General features: G+C 37.7%; 1 protein-coding gene across 4 annotated transcripts; it reads right to left on the bottom strand.

Annotated features, from left to right (window-relative positions):
* Positions 1 to 3815: 3815 nt before the first annotated feature.
* hibadhb (3-hydroxyisobutyrate dehydrogenase b) lies at positions 3816 to 16430 on the bottom strand. Of its 4 annotated transcripts, none has more exons than XM_053627885.1 (9): positions 16048 to 16430; positions 15309 to 15466; positions 14605 to 14714; positions 13629 to 13750; positions 8212 to 8345; positions 8042 to 8118; positions 7668 to 7824; positions 7294 to 7455; positions 3816 to 6428 (listed from the first exon to the last, which is right to left on the bottom strand). In XM_053627885.1, exons 1-8 carry the CDS (start codon positions 16115 to 16117, stop codon positions 7297 to 7299), a joined length of 987 nt encoding a protein of 328 aa, XP_053483860.1. In that variant the 5' UTR covers positions 16118 to 16430; the 3' UTR covers positions 3816 to 6428; positions 7294 to 7296. The 4 variants fall into 4 exon arrangements, 1 of the variants encoding a protein (XP_053483860.1); XR_008386216.1 differs by having other exon boundaries at positions 3823 to 6428; positions 6617 to 7455; positions 16048 to 16428; XR_008386212.1 differs by having other exon boundaries at positions 3824 to 5866; positions 5987 to 7455; positions 16048 to 16428.
* Positions 16431 to 16812: the final 382 nt, after the last annotated feature.

Below are 16812 nucleotides of genomic sequence, written 5' to 3'. Positions count from 1 at the left end.
TTAAATAATTTATTCAACAGAAATATCAACAGATGCGAGATTTTTCTGTGGAAAAAGTACACCCTTGGCTTCAGAAGTTAGTGTTGCCCCCTTTGGCAGAAATAACTTCCTGTGGGCGTTTTGCATAATTGTCCACAACGCTTTCTGGAAATTTTAACCACTCTTTCATGCAATATTCGTTTCAGTTGCAAGATGTTTGAGGGTTTTCTTGTATGTTCTGCCCGTTTCAAATCCTCCCCACTACAGTTCAATGGGATTCAAATCTGGCTTTTTTCTAGGCCATTCCATAACCCTCCATTTAATCTTTTTGAGCCATTCCTTGGTGAATTTGCTAGTGTGCATAGGATCATTATCCTGTTGAAAGGTCCACTTTCAGTTTAATTTCAACTTTCAGACAGATGGCCTCACATTATCTTCAAGCACTCTTTGATATGATTCAGAATTCATAGTTGAATCAATGATTGCAAGCTGTCCAGTCCATGAGGCAGTGAAGCCACCCCAAACCGTAACATTTCCACCACCATGCTTCACAGTTGGTATGAGCTGCTTCTCCTGAAAAGCTGTCTTTGGTTTGTGCCAAAGATGTCTGCTGTTACTGTGGCCAAACAACTCTATCTTTGATTCGTCTGTCCTGAGCACATTATTCCAAAAGACCCAGTCTTTGCCTGTATGCTCATTGGCAAACTGTAGTCTTGGTTTAATGTTCGTTTTAGACAGCAAAGGCTTTTCCCTGGGACACCTCCTATGCAGGTCAAATTTGTGCAATCTCTTTCTGATTGTAGAAGAATGTACATTGACACCAACAGCAAGACTTACTAGCAGATCCTGTGATGAAATTTTGGGTTCTTGGAGACTTCATTTTGCATCAGACTGTCTGCTCTTGGGCTGAATTTGCTGGGACGGCCAGTCCTGGACAAATTGACAGTCATTTGAAATCTGTGCCATTTGTAGATGAGTTTCCTTACACTGGAATGATGCATTTAAAATAATGTGGAGATCTTTTTAAATCCCTTTCCAGACTCATAGGCATCCACAACATTTTATCTGAAGGCCTTATAGAACTCTTTAGATCTTGTCATGATGTCACCACACACCTCAATAACAAAGGGAACACCAGACACTAGATATGAGAGGGGTATAAATAAGACAGGTTCCACCTGCACTCCCTAAGTAGGTTCTGATCACTGGCACACAATCTTGAACACCTGATTCTAATTTTATGGTTTTGATGGTGTGATAAATGTAGGGGTGTTCCATGCGACTGATCTGTTTTTCTGTTCATTTAAATTCCATAAATTACTACAAAATGTCAATTTTATGTGCTATTTAATAGAGTGTATCAACTTTATTAATAGGCACCGTTTCAAAGAGGATCGAACGTTTGCTTGTCAATTTCCATGGGGCATATTATAATATTATATAATATTATATTTTATACTTATATTATAAGTTTGGGTAAATTGCATAACAGTCAATAGCATACTACTTGTGCCTTAACTTCAAATTATCATGTAAAATTTATCATGAATCAAACAAACCAACAACAAAAAAAAAACCGACAGCAAAAAATAATAATAAATTATTGAAGACAGCTATATTTATCCCGTCTGCACAGTTACAATTTAGGCATGTTAATCTTCCCCAAATTCCCTAACATAGCGTTCACTGTTTTCCCTGAATTTGTTTTAACCGAAATTAATTAAGTAGCCTACACTAAACATAAACCCTAACATTATCGCTGTATTACTGAATTTCTTTGAGTTAGGTGCATGATTTTCATGATTTCTCTCATTCTATTGGATTTTTTTTTTTTTAGCTGAATCAATTTAACTGAGCTTATCGTAGTCCGTTGTCAATGGCAACGAACTGAAGACGATTAACACTCCAGAGACAGAGTGGAACACAACAGGAAGAAGAGTTTAATTGGGCTGTTTGAACTGACGCCAAGGCATGGATGTAGCGCATATTTCTGTCAACGTTTTCTGGTGAGTCGAAGGACTTTTTGTAGGTGCGTTTTGCTCTGAAACAAGCCATTATTAATTAGTCTGAGAAAGGTCAAATGAACTACAAGCCATTACTCGCAAGTGATAGCAGTTAGCTAATAAAACTAAATTAAATAATTACAAAAATTTCACGACGGTTTGTCACAGATCGTTTTGTTTTGCACCCGATTTGGACCACTTTACACTTTTATGTGTAAATACGTGTCCGATAATCTGTTCAGTGATCCTCAATAAACAAAAGGGCGAAAGCACCATCTCTCAATCATGTATGCAGCTTAAATGAGTGACAGAGACAATCATTTGTGTCTAAGACAGACATCCCAACTCTCCTGGAGGTTCCAGGAGTCTCCCGCAGGTTCCAGGAGTCTCCCGCATTTTAATAGCGGCTCCCTGACGCCTGCAAATTATATACAATAACCCGGATTTATTTTATTTTTTTGAGAGCGATAGAGAGAGTTCAATGGTTATTTCTAAAGGTAGACGGACTCTGGAGAAACCGAGAGAGCGAAAGATAGACCTGGTGAGAGAGTGACACAGCGAGCGTCCTGATTGGTCTCTCTATATGCTAACTAACCTATCAGATTTCTCGGTAGGCGGGCTTTACACTCAACCTTTCTCTCTCCAGTTCATTCATCAGTTCGGTTCAGTTTAGTGTCTGCTGCGCCATGGCAGTGTCCAAATAAAAAGTACAAAACGCACTTCACCCCAGACTACACTAAAGTGTACCTATGCATAATAGGTGTAAAACAACAACAACAAAACAAAAAAACAACAACGAGAGTGTAGCTCGCTGTACTGTTTACAGCAGTGATTTCTCACCTGTCCATGGTGGGTAAAATGACTATAAGACATGTTGAGGTGAGTTTAATAGGTGTCATTCGTCCATTAGCATAGCTAACTGTATTGATGTCTAGGTGATGAGGCCAAACTCCCTGTAGACATGTGTAAAGTAGTTACTGAATATAAAAATGACTCCATGAGTGAAATAATACAGTAATAAAATAATACGAAACTGTGTGCGTACATATTTAATGTCACATATGCTGCATATACCAGAAAAGCTAATTGCATTAGCGTGTGTAAATAGTGTTTGCAAAACGTTATGAAATAGTTGGGGAACTCCCTTTTTGCAGGTTGGGATGTCTGCTGTATAAGGTAAGGTTAACGAGTATGCGAAAGTATATTATATGAATAGATTCGTCTTTTTGAATAATAATTACAATCTCATGATTATCCTAGCTGCATGGTGTTAGCCAAGCTAGTTAGCTACTGTATACATTTTCGTCGATAAGGAGTCTGTTGTACCATGTCATGCTAGATAATTTTACTAGCCTACTGTTTTTTGTAGCTGTTAAATAGAAAATTATGTGGATAACTTAACAGATCACAAGTTTTAAGGACAGTTTACCTCATCAGTGGATTTTTTGTGAATTTTTTCCCCCAAGAAGATTCAAGCAAAACTAAGCAATGATCTGGAAATGTAAGTACTGCATATTTGCTTGTGACATAAGGGGACACTTAAAACATGGTAGCTATGCAAGAAACCAGCCATTTCCAGGCCTACATCAGGAGTGTTTATGTACTTTCAAGAGCCTTAAAATACACTTACAGCATTATTTTGACATCAGCATTTTATGATTACTTCAAGACTGTTAAATAAGACAAAATAATGATTGATAGAAATTTCCTTCCTTTGATGATGACAACTGATACAATGTTGTCTCTGCCACCACTGCACCTCAGACCTTTGACCTCGCTGACATAGATGTGTTGCCATAAGAGGACTTCCAGTAATTCTTAGAGATGACCCAAATACGTTCTTCAAAGCATGCTTTGTAAGCATTGTTAATTTTAAAAATCTCTCATAGTTGATGTAAATTAAAAGGATCATTACATACTTTTTATTCTGTTATTTTCCTTGATGTGCTCTTATATCATTAGTAAAAATAAGTCATAATTTATTAATAAAATGAATGAAATCAAACATGAATTTGGGGCTGCTCTTTTTGTGAGAAGTGAGGAGGAAGTTTTGAGTTCTGAAGTTTGAATGAACTATTGCATGCTGAAAGAAAGAAAGAAAGCTAAATTTAATTCATGCTATGACAATTTAAAACTCAAATGCAATCCAGGATGATCTCACTGACTCATTCTATAATTATGCATATCATTTTGAATCAGTCATTTAATTTGAATTGAATTAGTAGTTCATGTTAAATGCAATTACTCTTATTGAAAAGCAGACAAACAATATTTTCAGATTTTTGAACTCCTGCATATATTTGTGTACGTAATTCATAAACCATTGTGCATGCACATAACTAACAAAAACATGTTCAATAAAAATTTATTGATATCTAAACGAATATTAGACAGCTAAAGTTTGTTTACGTAACCTCTCTATTCATGATGACGAGGACTCATTCCAACATGTGCCAGTTCCTCCACTTAGAAAGTAAAGATGTGGCACAGCATCCCCCTTCCTTCCACCTCCATGAAAATCATCTTGGAGGGGAATGTTGTGATGGACAATTTAGAGAACCGGCCCCCCCCCATGGGTCTCGTCCCCCCCATGGGTCTCGTCCCCCCAAGTGTATGACCAACACATTCCATTTCATTCAGCAAGTGATTTAATGTTTGGGTAAGAAGGAGTTGAAAGGCAAAGTTCTACCACTAACAAATCAGCTTCCTGTGTAAGACAAGAAAACATACATTTGTCTTCAGCTTTATTGTCAGTTTTGTTAGACAAAAAGTCAACGTGTCTTAATTGTGCTTCATAAACTATGCCTATTCAAACAAATCCTTGTTATATGTATTCTTTGTCCTTGTTTATAATGCAGCTGTAACTTAAAGAGTAACAATTCTGCAAAGATAATCAAATAATAAATAAAAAGTTAAGTTTTGTCTACTCAAAGTTAAGTTTAACTAAAAAAAAAACCAAGTTAGTGCAATTTAATATTTTGAGTTACCTAAACTGATTATCTATTACAATAAATAAAAGTTACATTAGTGTAACAATTTTTTTTTAATGCAATCTTATTTTAATATCAAGTACATTAAACTTGAAATGCCTTGTTTGTTCACCAAGACAAACTTTTTTAGGGCAATGAGTTTCCATAAATAAGTTCAATCAACTTGTATAGGCTTACAGTGTTAGAGGGGAAAAGATGTAAGCCTGTTTATCTGGAACCCCAATTCTCTGTCTGCTCAGTAACTACGGGGCTTTGGTATTTAGGCATACTCAATTTAATTTTCAAGATAATCATATGGACAGTGAAGAGGACATGTAGCCCAAAATAACCAGTGTTTATGGTTGCAGCTTTAAACGTAATTGATAACAGTTTCTTATTTTTGCATTTCCTAGTTTTCATATTTCTGATGTCAGGACTGCGACAGTCATGCCTTAAATGACCTGATGTTAGGACAGTGCTATTACGGAACATGTAATACCACTTAAAAATGCCAACCCCACATTATGTAAATAAATAAATATTATTCTGTCTCTTACACCTCTACTCTGCACACTTTGCTTCTCTAGAACTAAATTAAAGATCTTGTATGGTTGCACTACTTGTAATTGCTCTCCGCTTGATATATCGCTTTGTATTTCCTCATTTATGAGTCGCTTTGGATAAATCATCTGCTAAATGAATAAATGTAAATGTAATGTGAGAAATGTCACGCTTTTTAGTCTATTTGTTTAACCAGAATCAAACGAAATTTGTTTGGTTCGTTTTCACAGTACATAATTAAACAAACCGAGTTTTAAAAAATTATTTAAATAAATAAAAACTCGAGCAAAACAACTTTGGATGTTTGAGATGTAGGGCTGAAAATGGACTCGTAAACCGGTTTCATTAATTGGTCTGAAATACAGAGATGGAAAAAAGTGAGAAAAAAAATCTTTGTATTTGTGCAGAAATCACAAAAATCACCGAGCATAAAGAACTTTTGAATAAATTTTAAAACTATGGTCTGCATCTCACCCAGATTTTCTTTTTGTTTTGGTTCCTTAGTCCTAATATCCAAAACAAATCGCACTTCTACTCAGCGATCAGCTCAGTCCTTTGGCACGCAACCTATTACAGGTGCATCTAAAAAAATGTAAATATTGGGGAAAAGTAAATTTTTTCCTGTAATTTAATTCAAAAAGTCAAACTTTGTTTTAGATTTATTAAACAAAGTGAAATATTTCAAGCCGTTTTTCATTTTAATCTTGATGATTACAGCTTATAGCTCATGGAAATCAAAAATCCAGTATCTCAAAATATCAGAATTAAAAATTTATAATTCTTTAAAACACCTGTGTACACAGTGTGTTTGGTTCACTTCCTGCAGTTGGGTTGATTCAGTCAAGTTGCTTAGAGCCGGTCAGAAATGGCTCTCGAAGTGCTGTTTTTATCTTCAGTGCAATTGCCGTGTTCTCACCTGCTTAAACAAAATGCACCGAAGATTCAAACCATGAATATTAAAGCACCCTCACATGTGTCTTCATTCTATCAGCATGACACTGCCAATCAGGACACTGACCAGGCAGCAGGAATCATAAAAACCATGAGAAAAAGGATCATTTGGAGTTCATTAGTGAGTGTGTAAACCAGGAATTTAAGTGTCACCTGGAGGAAACCAGCTTTCATTGTCAGATTTTTTCCTGCTTTAATTTCAGAGTAGAGACATAACTTTGACATGTAGACACCACTGCAAACCTGTTAGACATGACAGCAATAACTCTGAAAATAAAACTAGGAAAAAAAAAAAAAAACCATTACCAAAAAAAAAATAGAAAAAAAGTGCTACAGAACTGTAAGATAAGGTATGGGGTGTCTCAGCTAGCTGGAGCAAAAGGAGTGTTTATATTTAGTGGAGTCTAAACGTGTCACTTCCTCACTGCAGTTGCTGCCAGTTCCTTCAGCTGAAACCATAAGAGCAATTCAAACATGGCCACACACATAATTGAAAGTCAGTCTACAGGACACAACACCACAGAATCTGCTTTAAAAACAAACTGCAACCACTGCCTCAGATTCAGTGTCAAGAGTTAAACATGGGAACATGGTTTGTACAGGGCAGGCCCAAACAGGTAACATGATTCCAATGAAAAGGACTGAATTCTTTAGGACTGAATATGTTTAAATTTTTACATTCATATCCTCTTTTCTACTCATTCACTCATTTGACTTCATAGACTTGAAGTCTTCAAGATCACATAGGTGTTGCACTATGAACAAACATTACTCTCGCCAGGTCTTGGTGAGGCAGGAGAGTAGAATTAGGCCACAATTGTGAGTGTTACCCCCTACTGGCCCTCCTCCTCACGCAGGAACTGGAAGACAGAGGAGAAGTCCTTGCTGGCATAACCACGTGCACACATCATACGATAGATTTGATGAGCCACAGAACCAAGTGGAACCGGAGTCTTCGTGTTTGTCGCTGTGCTCTGTGCAAGTCCTAGATCCTGTAGTAAAACAGGATTTTATTTTAAAGAATTATTTTACGTCATTGTTTATTACACTTTATTTAAACAATATGTCAGATCTAGTCACTGGAATAAACTAAATATTAAAAGTACTATTTCTGTTCACACTGTATACACATTTAATACAATATGAATGAATGACAGCGAGAGAGACAGAACGAGAACACCGAAACAAAACAGACAAAGCCTACCTTAGCCATTAGTGTGGTTCCAAAGCCCCCTTGATAGTTGTTGGCTGAGGGGACTCCCTCCATCACTCCTGGAACAGGATTATAGGCGTCACTGGACCAGCAGCGGCCTGAACTCATGTTGAGTATTTTTGCCAGTAGCTTGGGATCGAGCCCCAGCCTGTCAGAGGTGACCAAAACAGAACTTCCTTACACCACTGAGTGTGACAGATCAACAATGTCTACAAATATGCAAATAAAAAAAAAGTAATAAAATAACTTGGCCAAATCTGAACAAAATATACATGCAGAGTAAGAGTGATATAGAAGATATAGCATTTTTACTGCCCTATTGCACACTCACACCTTCAATAAAAACTAAGATTGGCCAACTATACCTGATGCCCAAGTTCATGGTCTCAGCAGTGCCAATCATTCCTATTGCCAACAGCATGTTGTTACAGATCTTAGCAGCCTGTGAAAAGAATGTGAGAAACAGAGCATTACACAAATACAACATACAAAAGCAACAACAAGAGCAACAACAAATGCAGAGTTAGAGGTATACCTGTCCTGTGCCAACTTGACCACAGTACACAACGTTGGCTCCCATGCAGCTTAGTAACTCCTTGGCTGCAGTGAATTCCTCCTCCACTCCTCCTACCATGAAGGTCAGCTTACCAGAAGTGGCGGCTCCAACACCTGCGCCAATCAGAAAATTACTTTCTGAAGGTGGTACCAAATTAGTCCATACCTAGCTGAGCTTGTAAAGGGCTTTATAATTAATTTTTGAGCCAAGTAAAAGTATTATAGTGGTCATGTATGAGTCCAGTATTAATATTAACACAGTTACTTAAACCAGACTATTAAAGTTTGCTATTTCATCACCAAAATACCCAACAAAGTGCACTTAGCTGTGCACTGCTCCACTAGAATTTGTATGAATAATGCATGTATAATGTAAAATACAGTGAGTGAGTGGCTTTTCAACCAGGCTTTTAATTTCAGCAAATGAAGCCAACTCCACACTGGCAACTTTGAGTCAAGTGTCTTTCCAAAGAAAGCTGCCAGCAAAGAAATAAAATAATGCATGCTAAGCAAAACAAAAAGACACATCTTGGTACAACTTTAAGTGACCCACAATTTCCAATCTGTAGATGTCACTGCATTCCAGTGAACATTAATGGTACAACATGCAGCAATAATTAATTAATAAATAAATAAATAAATAAGCAAGCAAGCAAGCAAGCAAGCTAGCTAGGAATAAAGAGGCTGAGAGCTTGTGTGGCTCTTTACTTTGACTCCATCTCAGAGCCTTAATTACACAGGCAGGAAAAAGTTCTATAATTACAGCAGTGCAGTTCCATCTACTTTCACACACGGACGAAAGTGACGTCATGCTCAGTTTTGTTGTGGCTTGCTTTTCATTACGGCCGGTTCACAGGCACAAGGGTAGAGCTGAGAATAATGTCTACTGGAGGGGCTAAGTACAGAGATTGAGCAGGTTTGTGGAATTCTTATGACTGTTTCGCACCCAAAAGCAGTTTCAGCGGCGCCCATGCCAAACCATGCTGACGCAGTCTTGTCGGGAGAGGCAACAATTTAAGGAAAGAAAACTAGTAGCGTGCTCTTGTTTACGTGCTGAAAAGCCAGAGGCAACAACTTCCTGATTAAAAGGGCCATAAAGCACAGAGTGGGTGCTGGCTCAGTATAAGAACCGGCTGTCTTAGAACATGAGGTAGCCATTGCACCTCAGCCAAGCCTACAGGAAAGGAAGGCTGCATTACAGTAACTGCCAGGATTATTTAAAAACGTATACTTTTTTAAAAATGTGTTTATGCACTGATGCATGTGCATATTGAGAGTGGCCTATAAGTGCTGTTGTGGCCTATGCCTGTTGCTGCAGGTGTCGAACATATTTGTAGCCAAAGATGAAAACAGAACAAAGGCTCATGCATACCTGTAATAGTTCAAAATTGTGATTTATTATTTTTATTAACCTGTAACCTCCCTCAAAGTGGAGTTGAAAGATTTAAAACTCTTGAGTGAGCAGCCTTGGACTCATTCCCTTGTTGGTCTGGAGATACAGCAGCTTATGTCAGAAGGTCTGCACAGGCGGCATTTCAGATTAGGAGTTAATAGAGAGATTGCAGTATGGTGTTTCTAAATACAATGCAGAACAGTCAGTTTAAGCATGGACAGCTGAACAGCTTTAATCACAGTGCAGTAGGAAAGGGACTGAAAACATAAATCTTCAGTAATCTGCTGGGGCTACATCATAAAATATGGTTGAGGAGCTCAAAGAACATGAGTCATATTTAGCTGAGAGGTGGAGAACAAGCAGAAAGCATGTATGATCGTATGAAGGATGTGCATGTGTGTTGTGTGAGCATGTCTTTAGACCCCAGGAGTCAATCTGTGGGTGGTAAATTAACTTTAATAGCACGAGTCACATTCTGCCTAGTCTCCTCAAATCTCCAGAACACTACTAGCAAAAGGGAGCACAGTGGAGACTGTACAGGCCTCCCTCTGTGTGCGCATATGTGCATATATAAAATATACATTAATTATACACACACGATAGATAAAGAACAATGGGGGAATTTCACCAAGACACAGGGGTTATACCTTTACCAAAAGTATAACCAGGGCTACCCTTTACAATAAGTGCCCTGGGATTTTTAACGACCACAAAGAATCAGGACCACGGTTTAACGTCTCATCCGAAAGACGGTGCTGTTTTAATAGTATGGCACACCAGTCACTATACTGGGGCATTAGGCCTCATAGAGACCACAGGGTAAGCACCCACGGCTGGCCTCACTAATACCACTTCCAGCAGCAACTTTAGTTGCTTAGTTCCTGCTTCGCTTCATTGGGAAACCAGACAAGAACTGCAGGGTGATATGGCTCTAAAAACATCCAAAACGTGTTCTACTGGATTCAGATCCGGTGACTGGGAAGGCCACTGAAGAACACTGAACTCATTGTCATGTTCATTTAAACAGTTTGAGACGACTTTTGGTTTGTGACATGGTGCATTATTATGCTAGAAGTAACCATTAGAACATGGTAAATTGTGGCCATGAAGGGATTCACTTGGTCAGCAACAATACTCAAATAGGCTGTGGCATTCAAGCAATGACTGATTTGTATTAACTGGCACAAAGAGTGCCATGAAAACATTCCCCACACCATTACACCACCTCCACCAGCCTGGACTGTTGGCACAAGGCAGGTTTGGTCCATGGATTCATGCTTTTGCTGCCAAATTCTGACCCTACTATCTGTGTGCCTCAAAAGAAATCGAGATTAATCAGAGCAGTCCAAGTTTTTTTCGAGTCTTCAACTGTTCAGTTTTGGAGAGCCTGTGCCCATTGCACCCTCAGCTTTCTGTTCTTGGTTGACAGAAGTGGAATCTGACATGGTCTTCCTCTGTTGTAGCCTATCCATGTCAAGGTTCGACGTGTTGTACATACGGAGATGCGTTTCTGCTCGCCACAATTTTACATGGTGGTTATCTGAGTTACTTTAGCCTTCCGGTCAGCTCGAACAAGTCTGGCCATTCTCCATTGACCTCTCATCAAACATGTGTTTCCGTCCACAGAACTGCTGTTCACTGGATGTTTTTTCTCTCTTTACTGTACAATTCCGAGTAAACTCTAGAGACTGTAGTGTGAAAATCCCAAAAGACCAGTAGTTATAGAAATACTCAAACCAGCCCGTCTGGCACCAACAATCGGTCAAAATCACTCAGATTTTTTGTTGATGTGAACACTACCCAAAGCTGCTGGCCCATATCTGCATGATTTTATGCATTGCGCTGCAGCCACATAATTGATTGACTGATTAGATAATTGCATGATTCAGTATGTTTACATGGACAACAGTAATCCAATATTAACCCGATTAAGACAATACTCTGATTAAGAAACTACCACGTAAACAGCGATTTCTGATGACCTTAGTCCGGCTAAAGTCATACTCGAAGTAAACACATCAAATTAAGACAAGTGGAGTATTCCTGTTTTAGTCGCATTATAGACATGTACACACCTTAAATCACACTATTAACGTCGTGTGGGAGTTTTCACTGCATTTTGTGACAGGACACATACACACACACATGGCAGTGCTCAACCGTTTGACGGCAAACAAGAGAGCACGGCTGCGTCCAAAACCGTGTATTTACCTACTATATAGTAGGAGATATACACGTATTTCGGCTACTATATAGTAGGCAAGTATGTGGTTTCGGACACAGCCCATGGCTTCAAGCAGTCGTCTATTTGCACGTATACCATGACAAATAATTAACTGCACTTGAAGCTTACATAAAATTAAAAATGAAACACCCAAAACTGTATATGGTACCATAACGAAGACGAACTGTATGTTGATGCATGAAATTCCGGAGGGAACGTCGGACGGCGTGGTGCGGGGACATAATGAAATGTGCCATTAATTGATCCATGTTCTACATCTAAAACGGGAACATGAAAGGAATATTCTAAAAGCAACGCATGTAAACACCTTAGTCAGATTGTCTAATTCAGAATAAGGTCAATAATTAGATTACTGCTGTCCATGTAAATGTAGTCAATAAGAAATGTGAAACCTGTACCTTGTGCATTTTCTTCAGCTTAGTGGTATCTCTGGTCAAATTCAGAATTATGGATATGAAGCTAGAGATTTATTTGAACACTCACAATGAATAGCCCATGTCTGTAAATAACATAGAAGCAAGAGCGTCACATGAGTGATGCATCTGAATAACTCTCTGGCACTTCCCATTCAACACAAATGAGACACAGGCTCCCAAACAGCATACCATCATGCAGAATAGTAGACTACTACATTATATGAAACATCTGGTGGTGCACTAATTTTTTATACTATTTAGTATTATTTGGTAATCCCTTTTCAGAGGGGACTGTATGTTTCACGATATACATATTTGTGAACAATTTCCCAGCAATACAGCAGCACTGCATTTAAAAAAATAAAAAAAAAAAACTGTTTAATACTCTAATTTATGCAAAATATACATTCTATTTTTTATATTTAAGTAACTAAAAAGAAAAAAGTAAAATTTTTAAAGTTTAAGTGCAACATTTTAACATAAAATGATCCGCCAATTTGTACATAATAAAAAATAATAAAAAGATAATCACAATATCTAAGAAATGCAAACCTAATTTATCACAATATTGATACGTTCATATCGATCTACACCATTTCCAACCCCTTTAATGAATGTCAAAGTTTTCATTTTCACTGACCCATCAACTTCTCTCATCTCTTTACAGCTGGGAACTTTCTCTCAGGACAGAACACAGGTCAATATGGCTGCATGGGGCTGAATTAGCTCTGGCCTTCTGACAATAATGAATCAGAGTTTTCCTTTTCATGTAATGAGCAAAGACATTGGGTGTATTGACAGGCAGAATGCTTCTCTCCTATACTGGCATATGTACTCTGGTGCAAGTCTACTAATGAATATTAAACACACCAGTTCTGTTTTATAAATATACATTTTTGGGGATGGGGTCAGTTAAAATGGCTGGAAGTTAAAGAGGGGAGAGAGGCTTTAAAAATTATATCAACATAAATGAAACCAAATGAAATTGCCAAAATATTTTAAACAATGAAACTGGAAAGAAATATTTTTGAATTACCAGATTATATTTTACAAAATAAACACAGTGAAAACATAAAGGGCATAAAGACCCTTCTCATATTCCTTCCTTTTGAGAAAACAGCCTATTTGCCTCTTCTGGGACATCACTTACAGTAAAGGATGAATCATGTTTTTTTTCCTTTCTTTCCTTCATACTGAGCTGGGGGGGTGGGGGGTCAGCTCAGGATGAATCACGTCAGTTCAGGACATGTGTGGGTGCGACAACAATAAAACACTGCACTCACGTAAAACAGTTTTGTCTGGTTTTGGCCACATTATTCATTGTGCTGGGTACATGCTTTTACCTCCAGATACTGGAGCATCCATGAAAACAGCACCCATTTTCTCGGCAGCAACAGCCATTTCCTTCGATACAGCAGGATCAATGGTACTGGAGTCAATGAGCAGAGAGCCTTTCTTTACCTTCCTATACAACAAGAGCAATGAGTATATGAGAGCATAGAAAATGGAATTAGTTTTATATTTTTAATGTCAATACAACAAGCTCCCAGCTCTTCACTCCATCACTGGACAATATACATATTAACTACAGATACTATTTAACGGCTTCATGTAAACTAAAATGTTTACTTTTTTTTAAAAAAAGCTTATGACTAAATCCAGAATATGGTAGTGCAACAATACACATATTTTCCATGTGATTTTTGCTTGATTGATTGCTTTTTGATAATTTGTTAAATAATGTAAGGATTATACAGCACACCAATTAAAAAATTTGGCTTGTTTTGGTTTTGACTTGGCTGTTGGAAGAGAAGAAAATAATATATACACACACTACAAATATATTTATATAAATAAATAATTAGTTAAAAAAAAAAAAAAAAAAAAAAAAAAAAAAAACCACACACAGACACAATGTATACACTATAAAATACTACTTTTGCACTAGAAAATTACAAATTGAAAGGAGATTGCATGAAGTTCGCACACATCACTAACAAAAAAAAAAAAAAAAAAAAAAAAAAAAAAAGCAGCCTATCGTTATTTGAGTATGCGTGTGTGGACAGCATAACCCCTTCACACTCTAATCTGATATCGCACATGTGGTCACCAATTTTCTATAAATTACACCATATGAAAAACCCAAGGATAAGGCAATTGGAAGTATCGAACATAATTCTGATCCTGTTCATACATGTTGACTTGACATTATTAGTCTTTTTGCAGCTGTATTGAAATAATTACACACTTATACAATTTACCCAGAAAAACACTTAATGTTGTGATATTAAGAATTGAAAACGGTTAACACGGGCTTACTTCAGAATGCCGCTGGGGCCTGTGTACACCTCAATAACATTAGGACTGGACGGCAGCATTGTAATGATGCGGTCTGCCTTGTCTGCCACATCTGCAGGGGAGTCCAAAATCTAAGACCATACAACACAAGAATATCAAGTCAAACATAAATAAAGGAAGAGACTATGCTTTACTAAGGTGCAATAATATGTTTCTAGCATGTATATCACTTTTTGCAAGTAAAGACGATCACACCAAATAATCTTGAATTGCAAAACCACGTATTTACAAGATGATCACGTGTCCATACTTTACACCACATAACAGTACAATCAAAGACATGTTTAATTTAAAGTCATATTGTGAACACCAATTCACTCAATTCAGTAATTTATTCATTCATCTTCAGTAAACACTTTATCCTGGTCAAGGTCACAGTGGCTCCATAGCCTATCCTGGAAAGACTGTGTGAGGGGAATTTACTCTGGGTGGGATGCCAGCCCAATGCAGGACACACACACAATTTACATACAGGCCTTTATTTGGAAGGTGGGAGGAAGCTGGAGAACCAAGAAGAAACCTGCTCTTACACGAAACTCCACACAGACAATACCCCGAGATCAGGATTAAACCACAGACACTGGAGAACCTGCAGTGCCACCTTAGATCAATTAAAAACCAGCACCATTTAAAAGCCATGCAATCATATTTTGATGTATTCTCACTTGAGCACCCAGTTCCTGTAGCTCTTTGCAAGATTCAGGGAAGACATCTGTAGCAATCACAGGGTAGCCATGTTTGATCAGGTTCTTGGCCATTGGGTTTCCCATATTCCCCAGGCCAATGAAGCCCACTTGGGTTTTGGAGGCCATGGATCTGGAGACTGAAAATAAATAAATAAAAATACAAACATAATGAACACACATGAACGTCCTTGTGCAGCAGTGATGTCCTTCTGCTAATCACAAGGTAAACAGCCAAAATCAGTAACTTATTTATTTAAGCTTTCCAGAGAAGAAGAGTGTGTGGTTTATAGGCCAAGACTGTAGATTTCTGAAAATCCTGCACCACAATCTGATCTTGGTTAATCAATGAAAAAAGCAAGCGGCTTTATTACCAACTTGGTTTAAAATTCAAATCTGACAAAGCCTAAATGTAGAGATGAAAAATGAACACATAACCTGTCAATGACACTCATGACATTAACCCTCTTAATAGACACAAAGCGGGTGTAAAGTAATAGTAATCGGTAACTAGTCGGCACAGCTACAACTGAAGTTACCCGAATAATTTTTAAACAGCATGACATTAGTTAATTTATAAGAGCATTTTCACAGTACAACGCTGAGCTCAGATTACTGTTTGTCTGAATGAGTTAATTTAACAGAACATTTTTCACAATACAACGCTGTAAACACAACAGAAGAAAACTACGCTAACTGAGAGAAACATGACCGAGCATACCCTGCACCGAAGTGACATGGCTATGCCACTTTCCTAAAAGACTACGAGAGCCCCTTAACAGAGCCGCCATGCTGCTTTACTGCTGCCCTCTAACTCACAGCGCCAGCATTGGACGGCAAACAAATGACGCAATTGCTGTCCATACAAGTTTGAGTTTGCTCGACTTTTTCTCCAATGAAAACCAGGTGTAGGCGGGGCATTCTTCATAGCTATAATCCCATTGGTTAGCTGCACTATAACAAGCGATATCCAGACTGGCTAGGGAAGTTGGCTTGACGTTGGACGTTCCATATTCGCGGATATGCGGAAATTAAGGGACCGTCTCTAAAGTTACGTACGACATTGTTAAACACGTTTCTAACTTCAATAGCATTTGAAGGGAATGACTTACAGTCATATAACCAACTGTAAAGTGTTCATCTAGGTGTCAGGTATAACACACACATTTTAGATTTCTGATATATAATACCATAAACTATTAAATCACATGTAAATTTTATATGAATTTCACTTCAGAATGGAGCCATACACAAAATATGCCATTATTTAAAGCTCAATAGCATTTGAAGGGAATGATGTACAGTCACACAACCAACTGTAAAGTGTTCATCTAGGTGTCATCTATAACACACACCTTTTAGATTTTTGATATTTAACAAATTAAGCTATTAAATCATATGTAAATTAGATATGAATTTCACTACAGAATGAGTCCATACACAAAATATACCATTATTTAAAGCTCAATAGCATTGGAAGGGAATG

This window comes from Ictalurus furcatus, chromosome 1 (genome assembly GCF_023375685.1).
Source record: "Ictalurus furcatus strain D&B chromosome 1, Billie_1.0, whole genome shotgun sequence".
Taxonomy (NCBI): domain Eukaryota; kingdom Metazoa; phylum Chordata; class Actinopteri; order Siluriformes; family Ictaluridae; genus Ictalurus; species Ictalurus furcatus.
This window is presented reverse-complemented; position numbering and strand designations above follow the sequence as displayed.

Excerpts from the sequence above, each read along its gene's own strand:
- hibadhb (XM_053627885.1), bottom strand. The coding sequence starts at position 16,117 with ATGGCGGCTCTGTTAAGGGGCTCTCGTAGTCTTTTAGGAAAGTGGCAT. Across the intron at positions 8,346-13,628 it reads GGATGCTCCAGTATCTGGAG|GTGTTGGAGCCGCCACTTCT; the intron begins GTAAAAGCATGT and ends TGATTGGCGCAG. Across the intron at positions 8,119-8,211 it reads GTCAAGTTGGCACAGGACAG|GCTGCTAAGATCTGTAACAA; the intron begins GTATACCTCTAA and ends TTCTTTTCACAG.